The 23,424-nt window shown below is 36.5% G+C and overlaps 2 protein-coding genes across 6 annotated transcripts; one reads left to right on the forward strand and one right to left on the reverse strand.

The window, feature by feature from the left end:
* Positions 1-317: 317 nt before the first annotated feature.
* LOC123871654 (alpha-(1,3)-fucosyltransferase C-like) lies at positions 318-6,378 on the reverse strand. 2 transcript variants are annotated; one of them, XM_045915568.1, is made up of 3 exons: positions 6,067-6,378; positions 5,004-6,036; positions 318-828 (listed from the first exon to the last, which is right to left on the reverse strand). In XM_045915568.1, exons 2-3 carry the CDS (start codon positions 5,984-5,986, stop codon positions 561-563), a joined length of 1,251 nt encoding a protein of 416 aa, XP_045771524.1. In that variant the 5' UTR covers positions 5,987-6,036; positions 6,067-6,378; the 3' UTR covers positions 318-560. The 2 variants fall into 2 exon arrangements, with proteins under 2 accessions (XP_045771524.1, XP_045771525.1); XM_045915569.1 differs by lacking the exon at positions 6,067-6,378 and having other exon boundaries at positions 5,004-6,058.
* An 8,026-nt stretch (positions 6,379-14,404) lies between these two features.
* On the forward strand, positions 14,405-22,254 carry LOC123871595. 4 transcript variants are annotated; one of them, XM_045915478.1, is made up of 7 exons: positions 14,405-14,573; positions 14,726-14,760; positions 16,764-16,985; positions 18,470-18,738; positions 19,503-19,549; positions 20,291-20,361; positions 21,304-22,254. In XM_045915478.1, the coding sequence occupies exons 3-7, from the start codon at positions 16,802-16,804 to the stop codon at positions 21,393-21,395; spliced, it is 663 nt and encodes a 220-aa protein (XP_045771434.1). In that variant the 5' UTR covers positions 14,405-14,573; positions 14,726-14,760; positions 16,764-16,801; the 3' UTR covers positions 21,396-22,254. The 4 variants fall into 4 exon arrangements, with proteins under 4 accessions (XP_045771434.1, XP_045771436.1, XP_045771435.1 ...); XM_045915480.1 differs by having other exon boundaries at positions 14,726-14,759; positions 16,816-16,985; XM_045915479.1 differs by lacking the exon at positions 14,726-14,760 and having other exon boundaries at positions 16,816-16,985.
* The last annotated feature ends 1,170 nt before the right edge of the window (positions 22,255-23,424 follow it).

Below are 23,424 nucleotides of genomic sequence, written 5' to 3' on the forward strand. Positions count from 1 at the left end.
TTATATTTCGATGGCATGTCTTTTGGAAGCAATGATGATATCTACGGTGGAATTTGCACATATCGTGGTGTGTCACATGCCACATACAGCCATTCATAACGATTGATTGAAGTTACGCTTCAAAGTACCATAATAAATTAATAGTATAGTTACTTAGGCACGTCTTCATATAAAACAAGCTGGCCTTCTGTGACATATCACAATATTCACAACACAATAAATTATAGGCACTGAATATAAGGCACCTATTCAGTGCCTATAATTCGTTAGCACATTTAAATAGTTACTGAAACTAGCACCTTTAAATAGTAACTGAAATTTAGAATGGTAATACATTATTGATTATACCCATTACACATAGGCTACTTTTTATCCCGGAAAATCAAAGAGTTCCCACGAGATTTTTAAAAACCTACATCCACGCGAATGAAGTCACTAGTTACGAAAAATGACGTTTACACGTGCAATTGATATCAAAATTAATGTCGTGAAACTACTTTCGTGCTATTAATTTCGTAAAGTAAATTCCGCGTTAAGCTTCTACATAAAAAATTAAAGTATCAACAGCGACCAGGCGGGTCCCACCAGCTACGAAAGTCCCTAACAACACTAGTCCTTTTCACATACTCCTCATCATTTAGCATCTCACAAAATCCACAGTAGACGTCCGAGTCTGCAGAATCCGAGCTGTCGTGGTACGAGTAATGTTTCTTCCACCGGAACAACTCTGCATATTGGTCCGGATTCAAAATTATTTCATTCATTTTAAGAGCTAGCGTTTCTATGCCGAGCTCTCTCGCGTTCAAGTATATCCCATCTGGCATGAATCTGTTAAAACAGAATAAACAATTAGAGCATCTGTTAGCGAACTGTTATGATTACGGTAATCCATACTATAGGTACCTACATAATATTAAGTATCACTAGTCACTAGTCGTGGATGAGTATCTATAATAATACTAATATTATCAATGCGAAACTGTGTCTGCCTGTCTGTTAGTTTTTCACGGCCTAGCTGTTAAACCGATTTTGACGAAAACGTACTTACAAAGATAGCTAGTCTGCGTCCCGGAGATGGACGTAGGCTAAGAATTTCCACGGAATTTTAAAAACCTAAATCCACGCGAACGAAGTCGCGGGCATCATCTAGTTAATTATATTTACAAAATTTAGCAGGCAAGAAAGAGGAGATCTTACAAGATATTGAACAATCATTACAATGTCCAAGATTGAAAATTTTTTTTTGAAAAGAGCAAATTAATTAATTCAAAAATAGATTAGTCACAATCAATTAAAAACCTTAAAAAACAACTTAGTCCAGAGTTTAAAATAAAATGTCACTAATAAAACAAAATGTAAATAAAGATTTTTCTTTACGTAGTATTATATAGTATCAACAATATTTATTTTGTTTGTTTACTGTCCTTATTAGGTACCTAAGGTCAGTATAATCAACAGCGTGACTGATATTATTAGTACAGGAGTTAAGAAAATTCTAAGTTGATAATGATTTTTGGTTTTGCACGTTTTGAATTTGGGGGAATTTACTACAACTAGGTAGAGATATTTCATTCATTGTTAAGAAATAAGAATCCCACCAAAAACATTTCATGTAAAAAGTTAGCCAAGACTCACAAGTTCATAATGTTTTCACTGTTAAAAAGTTATGAGATCTCTAGTAGAGCCAAGCCCCTAGCTGATCTTAGATTTGTGCTGGCCATGGGACCTATCCCAAGTCCAAAGTAATATAGCTCTTAAATGTTCTTGACTATATCACATTTATAACAATAAATAACAAATCACTCTACTTACAAGCTCTGATTCTACAAACCCTATATCTTGGTAAAAAAAGTACGGTTTGGCCGTTTAATAACTTTTAACGTTTAATATGTTATGTCATGTAATAGTTTTACGAACATTAAACGGCCAAGCCGTACTTTTTTTACCAAGATATAGGGTTTGTAGAATCAGAGCTTGTAAGTAGAGTGATTTGTTATTTATTGTTATAAATGTGATATAGTCAAGAACATTTAAGAGCTATATTACTTTGGACTTGGGATAGGTCCCATGGCCAGCACAAATCTAAGATCAGCTAGGGGCTTGGCTCTACTAGAGATCTCATAACTTTTTAACAGTGAAAACATTATGAACTTGTGAGTCTTGGCTAACTTTTTACATGAAATGTTTTTGGTGGGATTTCATTTCTTTTTGGCAGGTGCCCTAAATTTTTTTTGGATCTATTTCTTGTAGGTACATCATTTTCATGGCCCACTCTCTATCGTTACCTCTTTTTTTAAAAGCTTTTATTCAACTTGCAATGTACTCGTATGTAAGTATATTTGTTCGGGTGGAATCTTGCAACTCAATTTTGAAGCAGATATACCAAATTTCAGTCTTTTAGGACTTCAGGAAACACAGATACTTGGTACGTTTGATAAATCTGCCACGGACATCTTATCATGTAAACTTTAGTATTCGAGCAACAGATTTTACAGATATGCATCTCATATACGAGGGGATGAAGGGGGACTCGATTTCTTAATTTATCTGTTGTTCATAATTCTTGAAATTTGTACTTAATGCCAAATTTCAGTCTTCTAGGACTTCGGGAAGTACCCTAGAATTACAGACTAGAAGTTTTGACTGTCAATAAATCTGAAACTATAAAAGTTAGACAATTGATACTCAATGCGTTTAATCAATTTGCCAAGGACATCTTATCCTGAAAATATCAGCATTCTAGCGACAGAATTTACAGATTTGCTTTTCTCATAAGAGGCGTAGAGGGGGGAAAATTCCAATTTCTCAATTTTTCTGTAGTTTGTATGCAATTTCTAGTCTACACACCAAATTTCAGCCTTCTAGGACTTCGGGAATTACCCTAGAATTACAGACTAGAAGTTTTGACTGTCAATAAATCTGAAACTATAAAAGCTAGACAATTGATACTCAATGCGTTTAATCAATCTGCCAAAGACATCTTCTCCTGAAAATATCAGCATTCTAGCGACAGAATTTACAGATTTGCTTTACTCATAAGAGGCGTAGAGGGGGGGCATTGCCAATTTCTTAATTTTCCTGTAGTTTGTATGCAACTTCTAGTCTACACACCAAATTTCAGCCTTCTAGGACTTCGGGAAGTACCCTAGAATTACAGACTAGAAGTTTTGACTGTCAATAAATCTGAAACTATAAAAGCTAGACAATTGATACTCAATGAGTTTAATCAATTTGCCAAGGACATCTTATCCTGAAAATATCAGCATTCTAGCAACAGAATTTACAGATTTGCTTTACTCATAAGAGTCGTAGAGGGGGGGCATCGCCAATTTCTTAATTTTCCTGTAGTTTGTATGCAATTTCTAGTCTACATACCAACTTTCAGCCTTCTAGGACTTCGGGAAGTACCCTAGAATTACAGACTAGAAGTTTTGACTGTCAATAAATCTGAAACTATAAAAGCTAGACAATTGATACTCAATGAGTTTAATCAATTTGCCAAGGATATCTTATCCTGAAAATATCAGCATTCTAGCCCCAGAATTTACAGATTTGCTTTACTCATAAGAGTCGTAGAGGGGGGGCATTGCCAATTTCTTAATTTTCCTGTAGTTTGTATGCAATTTCTAGTCTACATACCAAATTTCAGCCTTCTAGGACTTCGGGAAGTACCCTAGAATTACAGACTAGAAGTTTTGACTGTCAATAAATCTGAAACTATAAAAGCTAGACAATTGATACTCAATGAGTTTAATCAATTTGTCAAGGACATCTTATCCTGAAAATATCAGAATTCTAGCGACAGAATTTACAGATTTGCTTTACTCATTAGAGGCGTAGAGGGGGGGCATTGCCAATTTCTTAATTTTCCTGTTTGTATGCAATTTCTAGTCTACATACCAAATTTCAGCCTTCTAGGACTTCTGGAAGTACCCTAGAATTACAGACTATGAATTGTGATGATCATCAGTGAGGGACGAAAACGGCGTATTTTAGGTATCAATAAATCTATAACCATAAAAGCTAGATATTTGATACTTAGTATATTTGGTAAATTTGCTGAGGACACCTTATACTGAAAATTTCAGCTTTCTAGCGTCATCCAGACCGAAGTTATGACGGGTCGAAAATACGGCGAAACACTTCGAGAAAAAGGTACTACGTAGCGCCCCGGCCGCCGTTTGGCTCGTCTTGGCGGGGGCACTGCCGTGCCCCCTGATCTATCAGGCATATTGCGCCGATAGATATTTTACCCGACTACGGCAAAGCCAAAAGGAAGGATTATGATTTTGGCAGATGTATTTTCCATTTTAGGTTTTCAGGTTGCATGTTTTGGACCACCTCCTTTTTCTAGTGCGTGTTCATAGGGTTTTGTTTGTAATAATTGTAGATTAGTAGGTATTAGAAGTTTTATAAAACCAAGTACTTAGGTGCATATTATATATTTTGTCCGTGAAAACAATTAATAATAAATTATTATATTATGTAAATAATACTATATAATGTAACTCTTGTCATCTAATCATGTACAATGTATATTATGTAATCATTGAAATAAAAATAAAACCTACATATTTTGCTCATAGTGCTAAATTCCCATTAAAAGTAGGTAGCTAATTATTTGTTATTCAATTTTAAATAACACACTCGTAAAAACTAATTGTTTATTACAATTTATCTTTGTACCTAGATAGGTATTATAATAAATAATAATCGAATAATGATATTATTGTAAACAATTCGTAATAACTGCTTGAGACAATCGCGCAATGCAAAATATATAATATGTACCTCGGTATAACGTAACTTTGTATGAACTAGGTATATTGTAATGAACATAATACAACAATTAATCCTTACAATGTCCAAATACCCCATCTTTAGGGCGACAAAGAATTATTATGGAGAAAAGTGCTTCCCTGTCCACTTTATCTTACTTTTTCTCTTTGTTACAACTTTCTGGTACAAATAAATAATTAAAAATATTTAAAAAAAAACAATACCTTGTATAGTTGGCGGCACCATACACTATCGGCACAGCGTTGTGTTTCAAGGCACGCAACAACTTTTCAGTCACATAATCCTCCGCAAACGAATTCTCAAACGAGAGGTAGAAGTAATAATCATCCTCCACAACCTTATCGCAAGCAGCTTCACTGTTCCGTGAACACTTGAAAGTCCCACAACCACCGTAAACGTCCACACCCAACTGATACTTTGCCAGCTCTTTCTGTAATTTCTCAACGAATTTCTCTCGGCCACTCCTCGAATTGCAGTTAGACACGAACCACGCAGCCGCTTTCTTTTTACTTTTCAACTTATTTTTAAATTCTTCACTCACAGGGTCCATTTCTGACAACTTCATCCAATGCATGACATCTCTCGGTCCTATAATCTCGTCATTAGAGTCCCGCACCGTCAAGTAACCCCATTTCGCATACGGATCAAGTCTGTAAGTCCAAGTCCAATTGAAAAAATCATTAAACTTGCTAGAACAAACCGGATAATAGTCTGAAGACTCCATACTTCCGAATACATATTTTTGGCGAGGCGACCTTCGTGTCGGCAAACTAGATCCAGTCATGCGAACCACTTCTGGTCCGTGGAATGCAATAACGTCGAAACTTGTATAATCGTTGAATAACGACCTGTTGTTGGTAACGTAACAATTTTTAAAGGTGCAATTTCTGTCAATAAAACCTTGTTGACCTTTCCCCATGAAGACGAACGGCATAGTGGTGGAAGACGTCCACTGCAAAATGTATTTCGTATCGGCCATTGCTTTTCTCGATAGCTGATCTTTGTCCAATTTTAGAAGCATTCTCTCCATCACTGATTCTATGCTCTGCATTTTTCTATCCAACAACTCCCCATTGCTTGATTTTAGATCTCTCAAGGATACGTACAGCAAAATCAACATGGATATCGTGAAAATATAGAAGAAGGTTTTCATTGAGAAGTTACTTCTTATTTTGTTAGTCTTCATGGCACCGCCGCGTGATGACCTTAGGTGTACTTAGAGCGCGGAACGGGCACGCGTTTACACTGTAAATCGTAATAAGACTGTTCACTATACCAAACAGGATCGACTATTTACGTTATCGAACTACAGTTCAATATCGATGTAATCGCATACAGAATAGGTATTTCACTATCTTACCCTCTCTCCAAAATACGGGGCGCTTGAACGCGTGTTTTGTGCGTCACTCCAATATTTAATTGACTAAAAAATCACATTAGCATTTTATCTTCATCATAAAATTCACATTATTTATTATTTTTAAATGGTTGATTAACTATTTTACTGATAATTCTTCGTTGCGTAGCCTGTAGGTACGTTCCGCAAGAATCACAACACAAACTGCCTACCCTCCATAACGTCGATTCAAAACGACTGCCGGCGTGCCCGTTGTGTGACGTCATTTGTGACGTCACTTGGCGACGGCTTGGCGGCCAGCTCGTAACTTCGCAGGCCAGCGCCTTCAATCGAAAATACGTGAGAACATGGTAAGTTCAGGCAAGGCGTGGGGAAAATAAACTGTGGCACCGAGCCAAAGTGAAAATGGTTCTATCTGATGAGCGTAAGCAACCTATTGACTTTTTAGTAGCTCTATGCCGTAGCGTTAAGCAACCGTGGTTTTTCTTAATCAAGTAAGTATTGTACCTACCCAACTATACTAACCAATTAAAAGATTGCTATTAAAAACAGGAACACAGGTGATTTTTATTTAATAAAATTTAATCAAATTTAGCTACCAAATAATCAATAAGTATCAGTTTGTGGTCATTTTTATGTACTTAGGACTAAGTAGAAGTAGGTACATACCTACCTATTGTTAAAATTATGTACTCACATTAATGTAAAGTTTGCCCCTTTTTTTATAATTCTAATTTAGTTAGTGTTGTAAAAGTACAGATAAGGCTTTTGAGGTCATAGACCTAAGAAAGCAATAACCGGACCGGACTTACCACAGGAACCGATAGAATGCGGTAAGCTCAAGAAAAATAATCACATTATTACTTATATAAGTTTGTGTGTGAATTGTCACTGACGCAAAAAGTGAAGTTCGTCCACGTTGTTTGTCTGGGGCAAAATAGCGCCTCAGATGAATCGATTTGAATACGGTTTTTGGATTCGATAGCGTGTTTAATCGAAATAATTCTTAGCTAAGTTTGAGAAAAATCTATTAAGCAGCTTGAGGATTATTAATCTTTTCTCAGTCGGTGTATCCGTCTTAGTTATACAGTTATTGATATACCTATATTTTTAGGGTTCCGCGAAAAGGAAAAACTGAACCCTCATAGGATCACTTTGTTGTCTGTCTGTCTGTCTGTCAGTCTGTCGTGTCTGTCAAGAAAACCTATAGGTTACTTTCCCTTCACCAAGAACTATGAAGTTTAGCAGGCATGTAGCTGTTATAGCACAAGTAAAGAAATAAATCCGAAAACCGTGAATTTGTGGTTACACACACATACAAAAAAAAAATGTGTTTCAATTTTCAAAGTAAAATAACTATACCAAGCGGGGTATCATATGAAACGGTTTACTTGTAAAATTCTAAAACAGATTTTTGTTAATTTTTAAGCATAATAGTTTTTGATTTATCGTGCAAAATATCGGAAAAATACCCGAATACGGAACCCTCGGTGCGCGAGTCCGACTCGCACTTCTTTATGTTACATTCACTTGTCTAATCGATTTTTACGAGTCGATCAGACAAATCTTTAGATATGTAGAAATTACTTTGAACACGTCACACCAACGACATTGCAATAATATGGTAGCCATGACCTGATGTCGCAAGTAAACTTTCTGACTCCACGACAACTTATTATTGATGACGTCATTTCTATTTACGGCGTTATTTATGCGGACCAGGGGTGAGGGTGTAAATTCATTAACGATCTGTTTATAAGTAAACCTATTTGAAATATTATTGGGAGGTTCTCAATTTCACATGCTTTTAAGGGTTCCGTTGTAAAACACGGAAGCCTTATAGTTTTATAAATGTAAATATATGACGGCTAAGCCCTTGTGTTTGCTGGAGTATGCCCGACCAGAACCCGTTCGGGGTCCATTTTGAAACGGCGTCTGCTCACGACGCGGCGCCAAAGAGATAGTTTCATCTAATCTGTCTGTTCGTCATCTATCTGTGTGCCTAGTGGGAGATTTTTAACCTATTCGATCGCGTAAAAGTTAACTGCGTTTTGTATGGAATTGAAACAGCGTCATCTAGTGACAAGAAGATGGCGCTGTTTCAATTCCATACAAAACGCAGTTAACTTTTAGGCGATCGAATAGGTTAAAAATCTCCCACTAGGCACACTGTCCATCTATCTATGTGTCACAGTCATTTTCAGAAAAACTATAAGAGCAGTAAGATTTTTTGTTCGATTCTAGAAATTGAATGTTATCACAAAAAGCGTTCCACTCCACAACGCTTCTCGCCTAATGTTCGATGCAAACTAAGTAAATGCCGACATCAATGTCCATATTTAACAAGACACCGCGATAATTTTATTATTAAACCTAAGCGTTGTTCCACTGGACAAGACGGCACGATTCCAGTGCAAACGTAAGATGATAAGTGGGCTTAGATTAAGGAGGAGACCAGATAGGTAATAGGCAGCAGCATATTTAACTTTTAGGGTTCCCTAACCGAATTATGCCAACGGGGCCCTATTACTAAGCCTCGTCCGTCCGTCCGTCGTCGGTCTGTCTGTCGGCGGGTTATCTCTCGTGAACTATTATACCTAGGTAGAGAGTTCAAATTTCCACAAAATATATTCCTATAACCGCTATAACAGCTAATAAATTTTTTAAAAATTACCGCCTTGAAAATTTAAAAAATCAAAAGTGTTATTACTTGTACGTACGGTGGTACGGAACCATTCGTGTGAGAGTCCGACTTGTACTTGACCGATTTTTATAATTCATTTCGTAGCTAAAACCAAAAAGTTACTTTTTAGAGGTTTCATATAATTAACGAACAATCTAGCCTCATTTTAAGCCTCAATAACTCAACGGTTAATGGAGCAGACTGAAATCTAAAAGGTTGGCGGTCAAACCCCACACTTTGCACTATTGTCGTACCCTCTCCTAGCACAAGCGAGGTGTAGGGTAGTGGAACTTCGGAACATGACAATAGTCATTACATTATTGCCTCATAGACTGGTCCCATGGCACTAATTCGCTAAGGAAATTACCTACATTGGAAACATTTTACTTAAATTGAAAAAACTGGCCAAGTGCAACTCAGACTCGCGCACCGAGGATTCCGTACTCAGGTATTGTTCCCCACATTTTGCACGATAAATCAAAAACTATTACATAAGAATAAATAAAAATCTGTTTCACAATGTATATGTAGGTAGGTACAGGTAAAGAAAGCCCTTTCATATGATACCCAGCTTGGTATATTTATCTTACTTTGAAAATTGAAAGTAAATTATTTATTCTTGAACACTTAATGTTATTTTTTGTGTTGCAACCATAAATTCGCGATTTTCGGATTTTTCCCCATACTTGTGCTATATGACCTACCTACCTACCTACAGACAGACAGACAACAAAGTAGTCCTAAAAGGGTTCCTTTTTTCCTTTTGTGGTACTGAACCCTAAAAATTATAAGTGAACTCATACTTGGTATGCTATGATCGCAAGTTCATCGGAATTTTATATAACTTTTGGAGTATTTACTGGAGTACTAAAGACTTATTTGCTTTCGTTTTTCTTTCACCAACCAACCACCGGGAGAAGGAACTCAAAGATAATAGTAAAATAACTACCTTTGTTGCGTACGAACACAAAATAATATTAGCCTTTTTGCCTCTTCGTGTAGCAACCGTGTAATCTAAAAGGTCTTTAATGTATACAAAGGAGATTAGGACCAGGAGATTAACCTTAAAGACCGTATTCGATGTTTTGAGATGAAATACAAAACGTAGGTAAGTTTCTTTGTAAAGTAAGGTAAGAACTCTCAATATAGAAAGGTGAGAGCACGTGAGAGAGAACCCATAAAATAATGCATGATGATACTACTTACTTACTACTACTTACTTATAATGTTAGTGATTGATGATTAAGTGAAAACTGAACATTTTAAATATCACATAAGTAATTGGGCTATGGCCTGACTGTCTATAACCGTAAATCCTAAAGTAAGTTCTCAAAGGTACCACTTAACAGGGCTCTCCGAAGCTGACGTACTCCGTACCGTGTAAATTGAATCAAAATCGGTTAAACTGTTGGACCGTAAAAAGCTAACAGACAGACAGACAGACAGATAAACAGATGGACAGGCACACTTATGATTGTGCAAAAAAGTGATCCTATGAGGGTTCTTTTTTTCTCTGGAGGTACGGAACCCCTAAAAGGGACAGGAAAATCCACAAGGAATTCGAAGTAATTAGGAGTCAACGTATTTGGGAGCAGCTGCTTGATTATGAATGATGACATCTCGCGGCCGTTGTGACAAGTTTGATGTATGGTTTAACCACAAATTAATTGTGTTCAGATGTTCCCAATGGGTCACACATTTTGTTTATTGGGTCAAGGTCACTGTACTTATACCTACTACGTCATAGTACCTATTTTATTATTAAAGGGATAGTATTTAAAGCGACGAGGAGAGATGTATTCATTCGACCAATCAGAATCATAATAGATGACGTGAAAAAATATCCTCTTTTAAAAATCTGATTGGTTGACTTTACACATTTTATTCCTCTCTGCCCCGTTTAGGTGGATACCGGGCCTTATGCCTGTAGATCCAAACGTTTTTTGAACCCGAGAATATTAATCGAATTTGGAGCATTGTTTACTGACTGAATTAACCACAGTATTACAAGTAAGCATATTAATGCTAGCGTACTGCGTACCTATCCGGATTCGATCGGAGATTTCTAGACCAAAATTTTCCCGGTTTTGAATCGGATGCCGAGCTTAAAGAGCCTAAAGCGCCCTGCCCGTTGCAAAATAAACTACCAGTTTTCCTCTCAACAACATACAACTTACGGAGGTTAGTAAAAATGGAACATCCATCTTCCCCGCTTACCAAATCCTCAGCAGCCGCGTTCAACTGGTAGGCAATCAATCAACCACGGCACCTGTCGGCTGTAGCAACCTCAGTCTAACAAGTTGCTAAAGCCTAGAGTTTTCAAGTACAGCATAGTTTTTGGGTAAGATTAATAGCTCGTTTAGACAGGCTGCGTAAGCGTAGACGTAGCGCGTGCTATTACGTTGTAATGTATGGGACTTTAAGAAACATGGCACACCGCTTGCGTAAAGCGTGGACTTATGCATAACCTGGTGTGTTAGGGGTTTACGCGCGTCATTACGCACGTGTCACGTGTACGTGCTTGGTGTGAATTGGCCTTTAAGAGGAGTCTGTCCGTCACTCGCTCCATACAAACGTAGTTCCAATTTCATTTGAATATTAAGCAACCAAAGTCCATGAAATTTTGCAGACATATTCTAGAAACTTATATCTATGCCGGTAACGTAGAATATATATTTAATTATCGTGATGTCATAGGGTGATATCTATTTACGAGTAGGTAAGTACTTCAATGTTTTACAAGCGTTTAGGAATGGATGAAGAATAGTTACTTACTCTAAACAATATGAGTATCTGAAGAACATTGACATTGGTTGGTGCCTCAATTTTTGGCTCTGTCATTTGTTATTTCAAGAGAGCGCTACACATACTAAATTCTTTGCGTGAATAGAGTATATCTACTAGATTAATATCAGTTTATCTACTGCAATTTAAGACACTCTATATACTTAAGCATATTATTTTCTCATAAATAGGTAAAGCAACTGATGGCACGATAGCACATTCAGTGATATGTACCGAAATACAACTTTTACCTATACTGGAAACTGCAATAACTCATGAAATAACATAACTCATGCCAACATTATCTACTATATAAAAATAAGTCGGGTTTTCCTTCCTGACGCTATAACTCCATAACGCACGAACCGATTTCCACGGTTTTGCATTCGTTGGAAAGGTCTCGGGCTCCGTGTGGTTTATAGCAAAGAAAATTCAGGATTTCGAAAAACCTAAATCCACGCGGACGAAGTCGCGGGCGTCAGCTAGTTTTGTATGTAAAATGAAATGCTTTTATTTTAAAGCGACGATAAGCCTCGAAATACTACAAGCATGTTCGACATATTTCATTTGTTGCATTTGCTTTCAATATTTTTCAGAAACTTATTCAGCTGGTTCCATCAACATATAAAATCACTTGTACGGAAAAGTAGTAGTGCAAGAGCCTGCGAGGGCCAGACCTTCGTTATTTTATAAAAACTTTTTTTTATTCTGATACCAGTTAGCCCTTGACTGTGATCTCACGTGATGATGCCTGTGAGTGACGACGCAGTCTAAGATGGAACTGGGTTAACTTAAGCTGAAAGTGTCATGCGCATTGTCTCCAAAACAGGGAGGAAAGATCAGCGACGTTTGAATCATGGTGGATTTGGCAGATAACAGGTAACAAATACGTACAAAACTTTTCGTCAAAGTATAAAGTAAAATATTTTAATATCTTCATCGGAATAGTATTATAATTTACGTCACTTAGTATTGTGGCAATCCCCTGCCAGACACCTAAAGACATATTAAAGTTTAAGGTTTTTACGTACCTATATAAGTACCTATAGAATTTTGCTGTAGTCGGGTAAAACCATAGAAAACCCCCCTCTGTGGGTAAAACGCATATTGCCACCTTACAATCTTAATTTGAATCAATAGTACTTCTGATAATCTTTAAAATCAATAGTGATAATGGCCATTACATGAGATAATGTCTTATGTCTCAAGATAAATAGGCAGGTACATGATAAAAATATAATCTGGGTTCGATAAGTACCTAAGTACTCAATCATTCATTTCGAAAAGGTGTTCTGTCACCCAACGACCTCATCTGCAGACAAAACGTACAAGTTCAAGTAGAGAGAACTTGAGTAAATTAAGAGAAAGAGAGATTAACAAAGAGAGTCGTCATCGTAGCAATGACTGTTATCCATGATGAGCGAGATTATTGAGATTCATGAGTAGAGTTCAAGTAGAGAGAACTTGAGTAAATTAAGAGAAAGAGAGATTAAGAAAGAGACTCGTCATCGTAGCAATGACTGTTATCCATGATGAGCGAGATTATTGAGATTCATGAGTAGAGTTCAAGTAGAGAGAACTTGAGTAAATTAAGAGAAAGAGAGATTAAGAAAGAGACTCGTCATCGTAGCAATGACTGTTATCCATGATGAGCGAGATTATTGAGATTCATGAGTAGAGTTCAAGTAGAGAGAACTTGAGTAAATTAAGAGAAAGAGAGATTAAGAAAGAGACTCGTCATCGTAGCAATGACTGTTATCCATGATGAGCGAGATAATAATCTCGCTCGAGATTCATGAGTTGAAACTAATTTTTATACCGGAAAATTAAAGAGTTCCCACGGGATTTTTAAACATCTAAAACCACGCGGACGAAGTAGTGGTATTGCATCTAGTATAAAATAAAAAAGGCTGTGGTGCACTAAAGTTACTAGAAATAAGCTCAGTAAGTTAAGTTTTAGGTAAATATTTAGGTATTTAAGTTTAATTTATTAATTATTTTAGTATTTATATTTCATCTGTATCCATCCTATATACCCTGTTTGCGCCAAGCTTATAGTCCCAAATAAAAGTATATTTATTTATTTTATTTTATTTTATTTAAGGTTTCTTCGACATTACATCAAACTTTTATACTCGTATCTTACTCGTATTTGAATAAACTAGACGTACTGAAGTAAGTAAATAATTGAGGTATAGTGAAAAAAATGTTTAAGATAAGTCCATAGACGTTTTATATGTTTCAGGATAAATGATAACAAAAATCTACTGTGCTTTTCAGCTTTACAGCTGGAATTTGGTTGGAAATACTTCCGAAAAAATCTGCCTTAGATGAATAGACATAGAAAAGATGATTCGATGTGTGAATTTCTACTATTGAGCACGGAACACTAAGGCAAAAATACATTAATAATAAATAATCAAGATATAGATTTGTGAGAGTACACACGACAAGATAATTACATTAAAAATAATGTTTTATTATATTATCAAGATTTTTGGGCATGTGTAACGAATACCAAAGGAATAATTGTAATCATCATCATCAGCCTGTGGACGTCCACTGCTGGGCATAGTCCTTCCCTAGTTGTGGTGGCGCTCTATAGCGCCACCACACCCGGTCCTCAGCCTTCCTCATCCAGTCAATTGTAATCGGTAAACTTATAATGCGAGAAAATCCCAAGAAGAACATTCGGTATTTTACAACATTCTGAACTCTTTGGTGCATTACTGTACCCATAAATATCTTTGAATTTTGTGCCGTCTGTGATATTTATTGATTGGTAAAAAGACGTCAAGGTTGCTGTCAAGGCGTTTTATAATGAAAGAATGAAACATGAATGAAACCTGAAAATTGAGACAAAAATTAACAATTATTCAACATGCTATGCGCCTTGTATTCAATAAAAAATTATCCACAATATTTTAAAAATGTGAAGACAATTGTCTGGTTCGTATAAAGCCGCCAAGAACAATAACCTACCTATCATATTTCCAATTAATTTTCTTTGCCCTGGGTTGGCTTGGTTGGGTTTCTGAAAATCTTTACATTAGACGTTTATAATATAAAGAAAACCTAACATCCACAATTTATCTTTCTAGACCTAGCCATTTCAGATGTACGTTGATGTGAGATGTGAGTTAGTTTATCCTTTTCTCCTAAACATATAAAGAAGATTTAATTCAAATCTTGCAACTTCGACCAAATAACTTTAACCAAAGGGTAAACAAGTGTAAATTAAAAATTTATAACACCCCCGACAAGTGAAGGTTACAGTAACTAGAAAAGAGATAGCTAAGAACACTCTCGATCAAGCCACCTTTCAAACAAAAAAAATTAATTAAAATCGGTTCATTAATTTAGGAGCTACGATGCCACAGACAGATACACAGATACACACATCAAACTTATAACACCCCTCTTTTTGGGTCGGGGGTTAAAAAGATGTGTCTGATAATGAATTGACATTATAGCTAAAATTAAACTATTTTGTCTTTAAGATACTAACCCATACCTTTACGCCAAAGTTACACCTACATTAATCGTTTCACGACCTCATGCGAATGCGTTGATAATTGATATTACGCTGATGGCGTTGCTGGAATGTTGAAGACTTGTTTTAACTTTGATTCAAGGTATACAGGGTGGTCAAAAAGTCGTGGATCAAACGCAATAGGGTGATAGAGGAGGTGATTTCCAGCAAAAAACATTTCGACAGCATGGCCATATTTAAATTGCCCTAAAAGTTATGAATATTTTTGGGTTTTTTTTAAAAATACCAAATTCTTTTACAATGAGACTAATAAAAAAAAATGTAACAAAAAAACAATAAAAAAAACGATGTTGTGTCATTACTAGATAATGTATCAGCACTACAAAAGTTCTTTTGAGGCTCTGGGTACCAAATTACAAGAGCAATTAATTTTTTTCCGAAACTTTTAAAGCGTTACCAAAAATTAAATGTCACTTTAAAAGCGCACTGTGAAAAAAAAATGTACTACGGAAAAGTGACCCTATATCAAGAAAACTTGCCGATTTAATGCCAATTCAAATGAGGTATAACACATTACCCTTTGTTTTATAATTCTGGTTTTATAATCGTTTTTTCATATCAAGGTGCAAATTTCAGCAGGTTAGTTTAATTCAAAATAATTTTGAAGATTATCATGCTGCTAGTTAAACTGCTAGTTTTTTGTACGTTGGAATGCTAAAAACATCACTGTGCTTGTCACACTTAAAATTTGTGAAAAAAAACATAAACTCTTTACTACCACCACGTACCAGAACTACCCAGAACGCCCGTCTTGCAAGTAGTTCATCTTTTCTAGGAAACAAATGGATAAAGAAACTATGCCTCTCTTTCGCACTAATCATCCTTTCTATTTGCGTTGTTGGAATAAGGAAGAATGATTAGTGTGAAAGAGAGGCATAGTTTCTTTATCCTTTTGTTTCCTAGAAAAGATGAACTACTTGCAAGACGGGCGTTCTGGGTAGTTCTGGCACGTGGTGGTAGTAAAGAGTTTATGTTTTTTTTTCACAAATTTTAAGTGTGACAAGCACAGTGATGTTTTTAGCATTCCAACGTACAAAAAACTAGCAGTTTAACTAGCAGCATGATAATCTTCAAAATTATTTTGAATTAAACTAACCTGCTGAAATTTGCACCTTGATATGAAAAAACGATTATAAAACCAGAATTATAAAACAAAGGGTAATGTGTTATACCTCATTTGAATTGGCATTAAATCGGCAAGTTTTCTTGATATAGGGTCACTTTTCCGTAGTACATTTTTTTTTCACAGTGCGCTTTTAAAGTGACATTTAATTTTTGGTAACGCTTTAAAAGTTTCGGAAAAAAATTAATTGCTCTTGTAATTTGGTACCCAGAGCCTCAAAAGAACTTTTGTAGTGCTGATACATTATCTAGTAATGACACAACATCGTTTTTTTTATTGTTTTTTTGTTACATTTTTTTTTATTAGTCTCATTGTAAAAGAATTTGGTATTTTTAAAAAAAACCCAAAAATATTCATAACTTTTAGGGCAATTTAAATATGGCCATGCTGTCGAAATGTTTTTTGCTGGAAATCACCTCCTCTATCTCCCTATTGCGTTTGATCCACGACTTTTTGACCACCCTGTATTTACTACACGTTTTAAAACACAATACATCTCAAATGTGTTCCTGCAGAGCAATGCCCACTCAAATAGAATGTTATATGGACGAACTGATCGACTGCTTCGAAGACTTTGTGAAGAAGTCCCTCATTGTCATATCGGTTGGGATAGCGGCTATCGTTGGCTTGCTTTTGTATTTGCTGAAAGTGGTCTCGTATCGCCCTCCAAGCAATATCATTACTGGTAAGTGATTCTAATCTGTTTGACGACGTTCCTGACGCATGAGGACCTCCGGCGCGCACTGCTGGACGGGATCGTTCGTGAGGAGGAGGGTCCGGTCTACTACCAGGACCTCGTTGCGACGGCGGAAAACTTCGGAAAGCTACGGGAGTTCGCGCACCAATGGCACAAGAGGTGGAACAGCTCGGAGCCGTGATCAAGGACCAGCGCTTAAGGAGAGGAACGGATCCGGACCGCGTGGCACGCGGGGATCTGCGTGATAGTGTTCGTCTGCCCCAGAAAGGGGAGAAAGACCAAAAGGACGAGGAGGAGATAAATAATTTGTAGGGAGTCAAGAATGCGCCCCTGGGAAACACGCCCAGAGCAAGTACCGGGGGGCTCTCCCGCGATTCGGCCCATATAACCGAGAGGTTGGTGGAGCCATGGGTGGTTGGAGGGTTCCTGACGCAGCTAAGAGGCTCTCCATATTAATTTTATTAATGCAAAAGTGCGTCCGTCTGCTAGCTTTTCATGATCTAGCCATTTAACTGATTTTGACGAAATTTGGTAGAGAGATAGCTTGCATCCCAGTAACGGACTAAGGCTTTTAAGGATTTTTAGGCCCAGAAAACCAAACAGTTTCAACGGGATTTTTAAAAATCCAAATCCCTTTGGATAAAATTGCGGGCATCATCTGTTTGGTACAGAGATACTTAGCTTAAATCCTGGACATGGACATAGGCTATATTTTATCCCGGAAAAACAACAAGTTTTTACGGGATTATAAAAACCTAAATCTGCAAAGCCGTGGACATCATCTTGTTATAAGGGTTTGGGTTCGATTTCCAGCAGGGCCAATTTGAGAACTTGTAATTTCTAATTTGTCTCTATCGAGACCCTGCCTGACTAGTTTCATGCCGTCAAGCAATTTAGCGTCCCAGTATGATGCCGCATTGAAACCTATGTATGGTTTAATTGAACTGCCGTACCGTGTTCAATTTAGTCCGCTTTCATCTTTGACGTCATTATCACTTAACACTAGGTGAGGTCAAGCACAGAATGCTTTAGCGTTTAATATTTTTTTTTAATTTAGAAAAAGAATATTAGTTTATTTATTTATTATTTTATTATAGTTAATAATATATTAGTTTATTATAATTAATAATATTACTAGCCGGGACATGAGAACTATCAGGCATGCAGGTTTCCTCGCAATACTTTCCTTCACCTTTAAAGCTAGTAATCTTTTAGTAGTGTTTAATTACGCACATAACTCCGAAAAATTGGAGGTACGGACTCGAACCCCGGACCTATAGAATTGGAGGCTGATGTCTAAAGTAGACAAATAATCTCTAAACATAATCTAAACATACTGTTACAAAACCCTCTGTGATAACCCTAATATGTCTCTGCACGTCAGCTCACCTCATACCCCAATTAGCGTCACGACCTGTCGCAAACTATACGTCGCTTTTTTTATATCTATTCAATGTAATATTTTTTCGTAGAGAGTGCAGCCAATGATAATAATAATAATCAGACCGGAAGTATGGGTTTGGAAGAGACCAAAAACCAAAAACGCCTTTTTAACTTTAAATTACTACAGAAAAAAAGTTCGCGCCAAGGAAGCAACACCTCCCTCAGTAAAGGAAGCTCAACAAAAATTGTTACTGATGTAAATACTGTTTCGGGTCACATAAATACATCGCCCTTGACGAAAAAGCTAAGCTTTGATGAAAAAGTTTTAAGAGACGTCGGTCTAACTTCATGTTCAAAAGTAAGTTACAATGGACTAGAATAAAAAGTTTTCTAATCAAATAAACGTTTAAGTACAAATTGCTTTGGAGTCGTCAAATGAATGTATCACTGTTTTGGAATGCCTCAGAAAAGCTAAAAATTGGATGGTACAATGGGTACAATATTCTCTTTTGAAAAAGTCAAAATTAGTCAGTTAAACTTGGATAATGCATCTATCCATAGGTAACTATTGTTATGAACCTGCTACTTCGTTGGCTTGATCTAAAGAGTATTTTTAGCCTTTAAAACTAGTAGACGCTTATTATCTTGCCTAACTTTACGCCTGCTTAAAGGTCACGTCTGTTCAATATTCGATCCAGCTATATCTACCTAGTATTTTCGAAACGGTGATTTCCCATTCATCATATATTCGTCATTTGTTATTCAAAAAACTATTAAAAGTTACTACTTACTGTAGTGAATGAGATGAGGGTGATTACTATTTGAAATTCTTTTTAATAACTAAGCAGAAGTCCACTATCTATTCTGACCATTTCTGACGGTTATCACAACTCACAATGTAGGTAGGATAACCCCTAACTTTAATCTCTCCAATCGAATTTGATTCAATGAACATAAATATAATATTATAGTAATGATAACGGATCAATCAAAACAGATCATGTCAATAACTAGATTTATTTGGAAACCAGGGTCATCATTACAAAATGGAACTGATAAGAGACCTGTTCTCAGGCAATGTGGTGAATTCCGAAAAGGATTGAAACATAGCTTTATTTTCAGCTCCACACTTGTGAAAGGACTAACAGCCATAGCTATATACCGTGCAGGTATGTATGTAATACTAGCGACCCGCCCCGGCTTCGCACGGGTGGACATTTATTTTTTAAGCTCTCTGAACCCCTGCGGTTTCGCCGTGCGAGTCGTGCGACACCATCACTCATTTTAATACCAATTACAATTTTAAATTCGTAATATCTTTTGAATAGATTGTCCGATTGGAATAAAATAAAAAGTAATTTATAGCTATTGAAACAATCTTGCTCAATAAATAGTTTATTTGGATAAGGATTAATATTTGACGATAATATGATCAATAAACATAGGCTAATAATTTTAATTAAGTACTTTTATTCTATGGAAAAGTGGTTATAATGGCTAAAATATAAATGTTTGGTTTATACTACCGCGGACTTTTTTGTAGGCATTATTGAGTTCTACAACTTTTCTATAGAAGTCAACCATACATCTCGAACCATTTAGGCAGCGTTCGCGAGAATTGTTAACTACGGCAGTTTTTTCGACGCCTTACTCCACAATTTTCACTACCACGAAAAATCCTATCTATTTTCCGGGATAAAATATAGCCTATACGGATTCGGAAGAATCCCTCTAAGTAATGGTAAAAGAAATTTTGAAATCGGTCCAGTAGTTTTTGAGCCTATTCAATACAAACATACAAAAATACAAAAATACAAAAATACAAAGGTTTCCTCTTTATAATATTAGTATAGATTGGCATATCAAACATGTCTACATTTAAATTTTGATGACTGTATATCCTATTTCAGGGTTCCTGTCTCCTCCAAGTCTCCAACAAATCGTAAATCTGATCACGCTATTCGATCCACTCAAAGTAAAAGTAAGTCACTAAGTTTTGAAAAGAAAAAGGATTCTGTTAGATAATATAATACTATGTGGGACTATGTTCTTGCTTCACCCGCGCTACATAGCTACCTAAGATCTACCTCAAATGATACCCTAACATCAAGTAGGTTCAATACTATTCTGCGTACTGCAACCTTTCGTTCAATTACTTCTTAGTTCAAACATAATAATAAGCTGCCCGCGACTTCATCCGCGTGGATTTAGGTCTTCGAAAAATCCTGTGGGAACTCTTTGATTTTCCGGGATAAAAAACCTATGCCCTTCCCCGGGACGTAATCTAACTGTGTACCAAATTTCATTCAAATCGGTTAAACTGTTAGGCCGTGAAAATCTAGCAGACAGACAGACACACTTTCGCATATTAGTACGGATTAATTAGTTAGTGTTTTAGTGAATAAAAAAAAAAGTCCTTATCACCTAGGAGCATATCTATGCCTGGGAGTAACAAAATTTCAAATCCCTCTGCCGCCATTAACCGCGACTTCAAGCCGTGTTATCCTTGCCTGGACCGTTTTTAGGCTAAAATCAAGGGTAACTAAGATGGTTCACCTCACCGTGTACCGTAAACGAAACCACAATATTAGGACAAATACGATCATAAGAATTAGGGGTTTCGTATCCAAAGGGTACCAACAAGACCCAGTTACTAAGCCTCTGCTGTCCATCCGTCCGTCTGTCCGCGGGTTGTACCTCATAAACCGCAATAGGTAGACATCTGAAATTTTCACAGAATGTGTATATCTATTGCCTCTATAGCTACAAAATAATAAAATTTCAGTTCGGCAAAACTACAAAAAAAAATTAAAACGTCAATATTATTATTAAATGAAGTTATTTATACTTTTAAGCGAATTAGGTATGGGTAAGTACCTATTGGTAGATACGAATTTGCTAATTTTACGTTTCTGCATTACAGATTATATACCTGCACCGTTGCCAATTTGCCCAAAAAGCCCTAAGAAAGGCTCCTGTTGTTCAATTTGCTGCGAGGATCAACCATTATCATAGAAAATCTAATAAACAATTAACATAGAAATTAATGCAAAAATATATTTGAGCTAGCACTACGTCCAAAACCTAGTTTTATTAAATGTCATGAACTTAAACAAACTATTGTGTCTTGGCGTGACGTGATTGGCGTACTCTGTCGTGGCTTGGCACGTTGACGCTCGAGGTGCACTCTGATTGGTCGATTGTTATCATTAATCACGACACCCGACAGATTGCGACACATTACAACACAGTAGTATGTTTGCACCTTTATGATTAAAAATTGCAGTCGAATTCTTATAAGGGTCATAGCACACACGATCTCTTAGCATCAACGACGGGCGTTTTAGTTGTGTTTCGGAAGCTCGATGTCACGATTGAACGTTCGAATGCCAATGCACACCTACAATTTCTATAGTCGCAGCGATCATGTCTGATTTGCACGAGTTCGATACGATAAAACGCGTAATTTTTGTACGGCGATCGAACGCAGAAATTTGTCAAAACGCGATGCAGTCGTGAAATCGCTTATCGGAAATGCTACAAGAATCGTAACTATGTGCTAGGGCCCTTAGGTGGGTCTCTTTATCGATCATCTGTTTGGTACAGAGGTATGAGTAGCTTATATCCCGTACAAAATCCTAAAGGATAGAGTCCCCTTAGGATTTTCACAAAACCTAAATCCACCCGAACGAAGTCGTTGACTTGATCTAAAAGAAGAAACCCAATTTTGTCGATTCATTTATATGCCTACATATACCTACCTACCTATTATATAATGAGGCGCATAGAATGTTGTAGGTACACATTGTGCTTTGTTTGTGTCAAAATTCGACCTAAATTGTGTAATTCGAAAATAAATACACTGTTACCTGAATAATACTTTTATTTATGTAATTTCATGAATCAAAAGTTTGAGAAATTGTGGGGTATTCTGAAACGCTTTAGTTAAGTTTGGGCGAAACAATGGAGGGGAGCATTAAATAAATTGGACCAATTTGTCATCTGTGAAAGCATCAACGTAATACCGGTCGGGAAACTCCATTTTCTGGTATAGTTTGTACCATTTTCTTAAAATAAGGCTCTTTGTACATTAGGTGCATTGTGCCTATAGCACAGTTCACGGGTTAGTATAGTTAGTATTTTACGATCGTTAGTTGAGTTCAAAGTAACCGACATAGCTCAACGGGTTGCGATGCTGAAGTGGTAATGGCAGGGCACATAGTTCGACAAACCAAGGAAAACGCAGCGTTAGATATCCTCCACTGTTGATAGAATTTGAGCGTCGAAATATAACAACGTTCGAAGAAAAATGTACTTAATCCATCTTGGTTTAAAGTTAAAAATCCATTTCCACCGATTTCTATTTCGTGAGGTTTTTAAAAAAAAACTTGTACAAGGTACCTACTCACTTACGGCCCATTTTACTTCAACGCTAAAGTGTTTCAAAATTCGAAATCTATCAACGTTGGTGAGAAGTAAAATATCATACTAACCCTACTCAGCAGCATAGACGTAAAAATCCTTCACTAACGTAGTAATGTTGTTTTTCGTAGCCACTTCGTAGCATCGTAGCATACCTTAATGTGTGACGAGCTTTATAGCTTTGCAGTCTTACCCAATGGCCGCTTGAATGGCAGTTTAAAGTAAACATTACACAGCTTTCCACATCATTTCAATGCTTCCAACACAATAAGGAGGAAAAATGGACGCCCGGTAAACTGAAACTTGAAACTACAACCGATACCTTTGTAGCCTTCCTTTTTAATAGGCAGTCATACTTATTTTGTTTTGAGTGATGATTAGTTTTGTCGACCATTCAATTATGTACTACTTAACAAGTACCTAGTGTGTAACAACTATATTACAATCATTACAATCAGAAACAAAAGAATTCCTCTGGTCGTACAATATGGGTCTTATGAGTCTTACTGCTATGATTACATGGATGCAAAATTTTTTGGGCAATGCTATCGGGTCACAGATTAATAAATGCATCGGGCAAAGCCTTGACAAAGCATGAGCATGGGCAAAGCTGTCAATTTTT

This window comes from Maniola jurtina, chromosome 14 (assembly GCF_905333055.1).
Source record: "Maniola jurtina chromosome 14, ilManJurt1.1, whole genome shotgun sequence".
Taxonomy (NCBI): Eukaryota; Metazoa; Arthropoda; class Insecta; order Lepidoptera; family Nymphalidae; genus Maniola; species Maniola jurtina.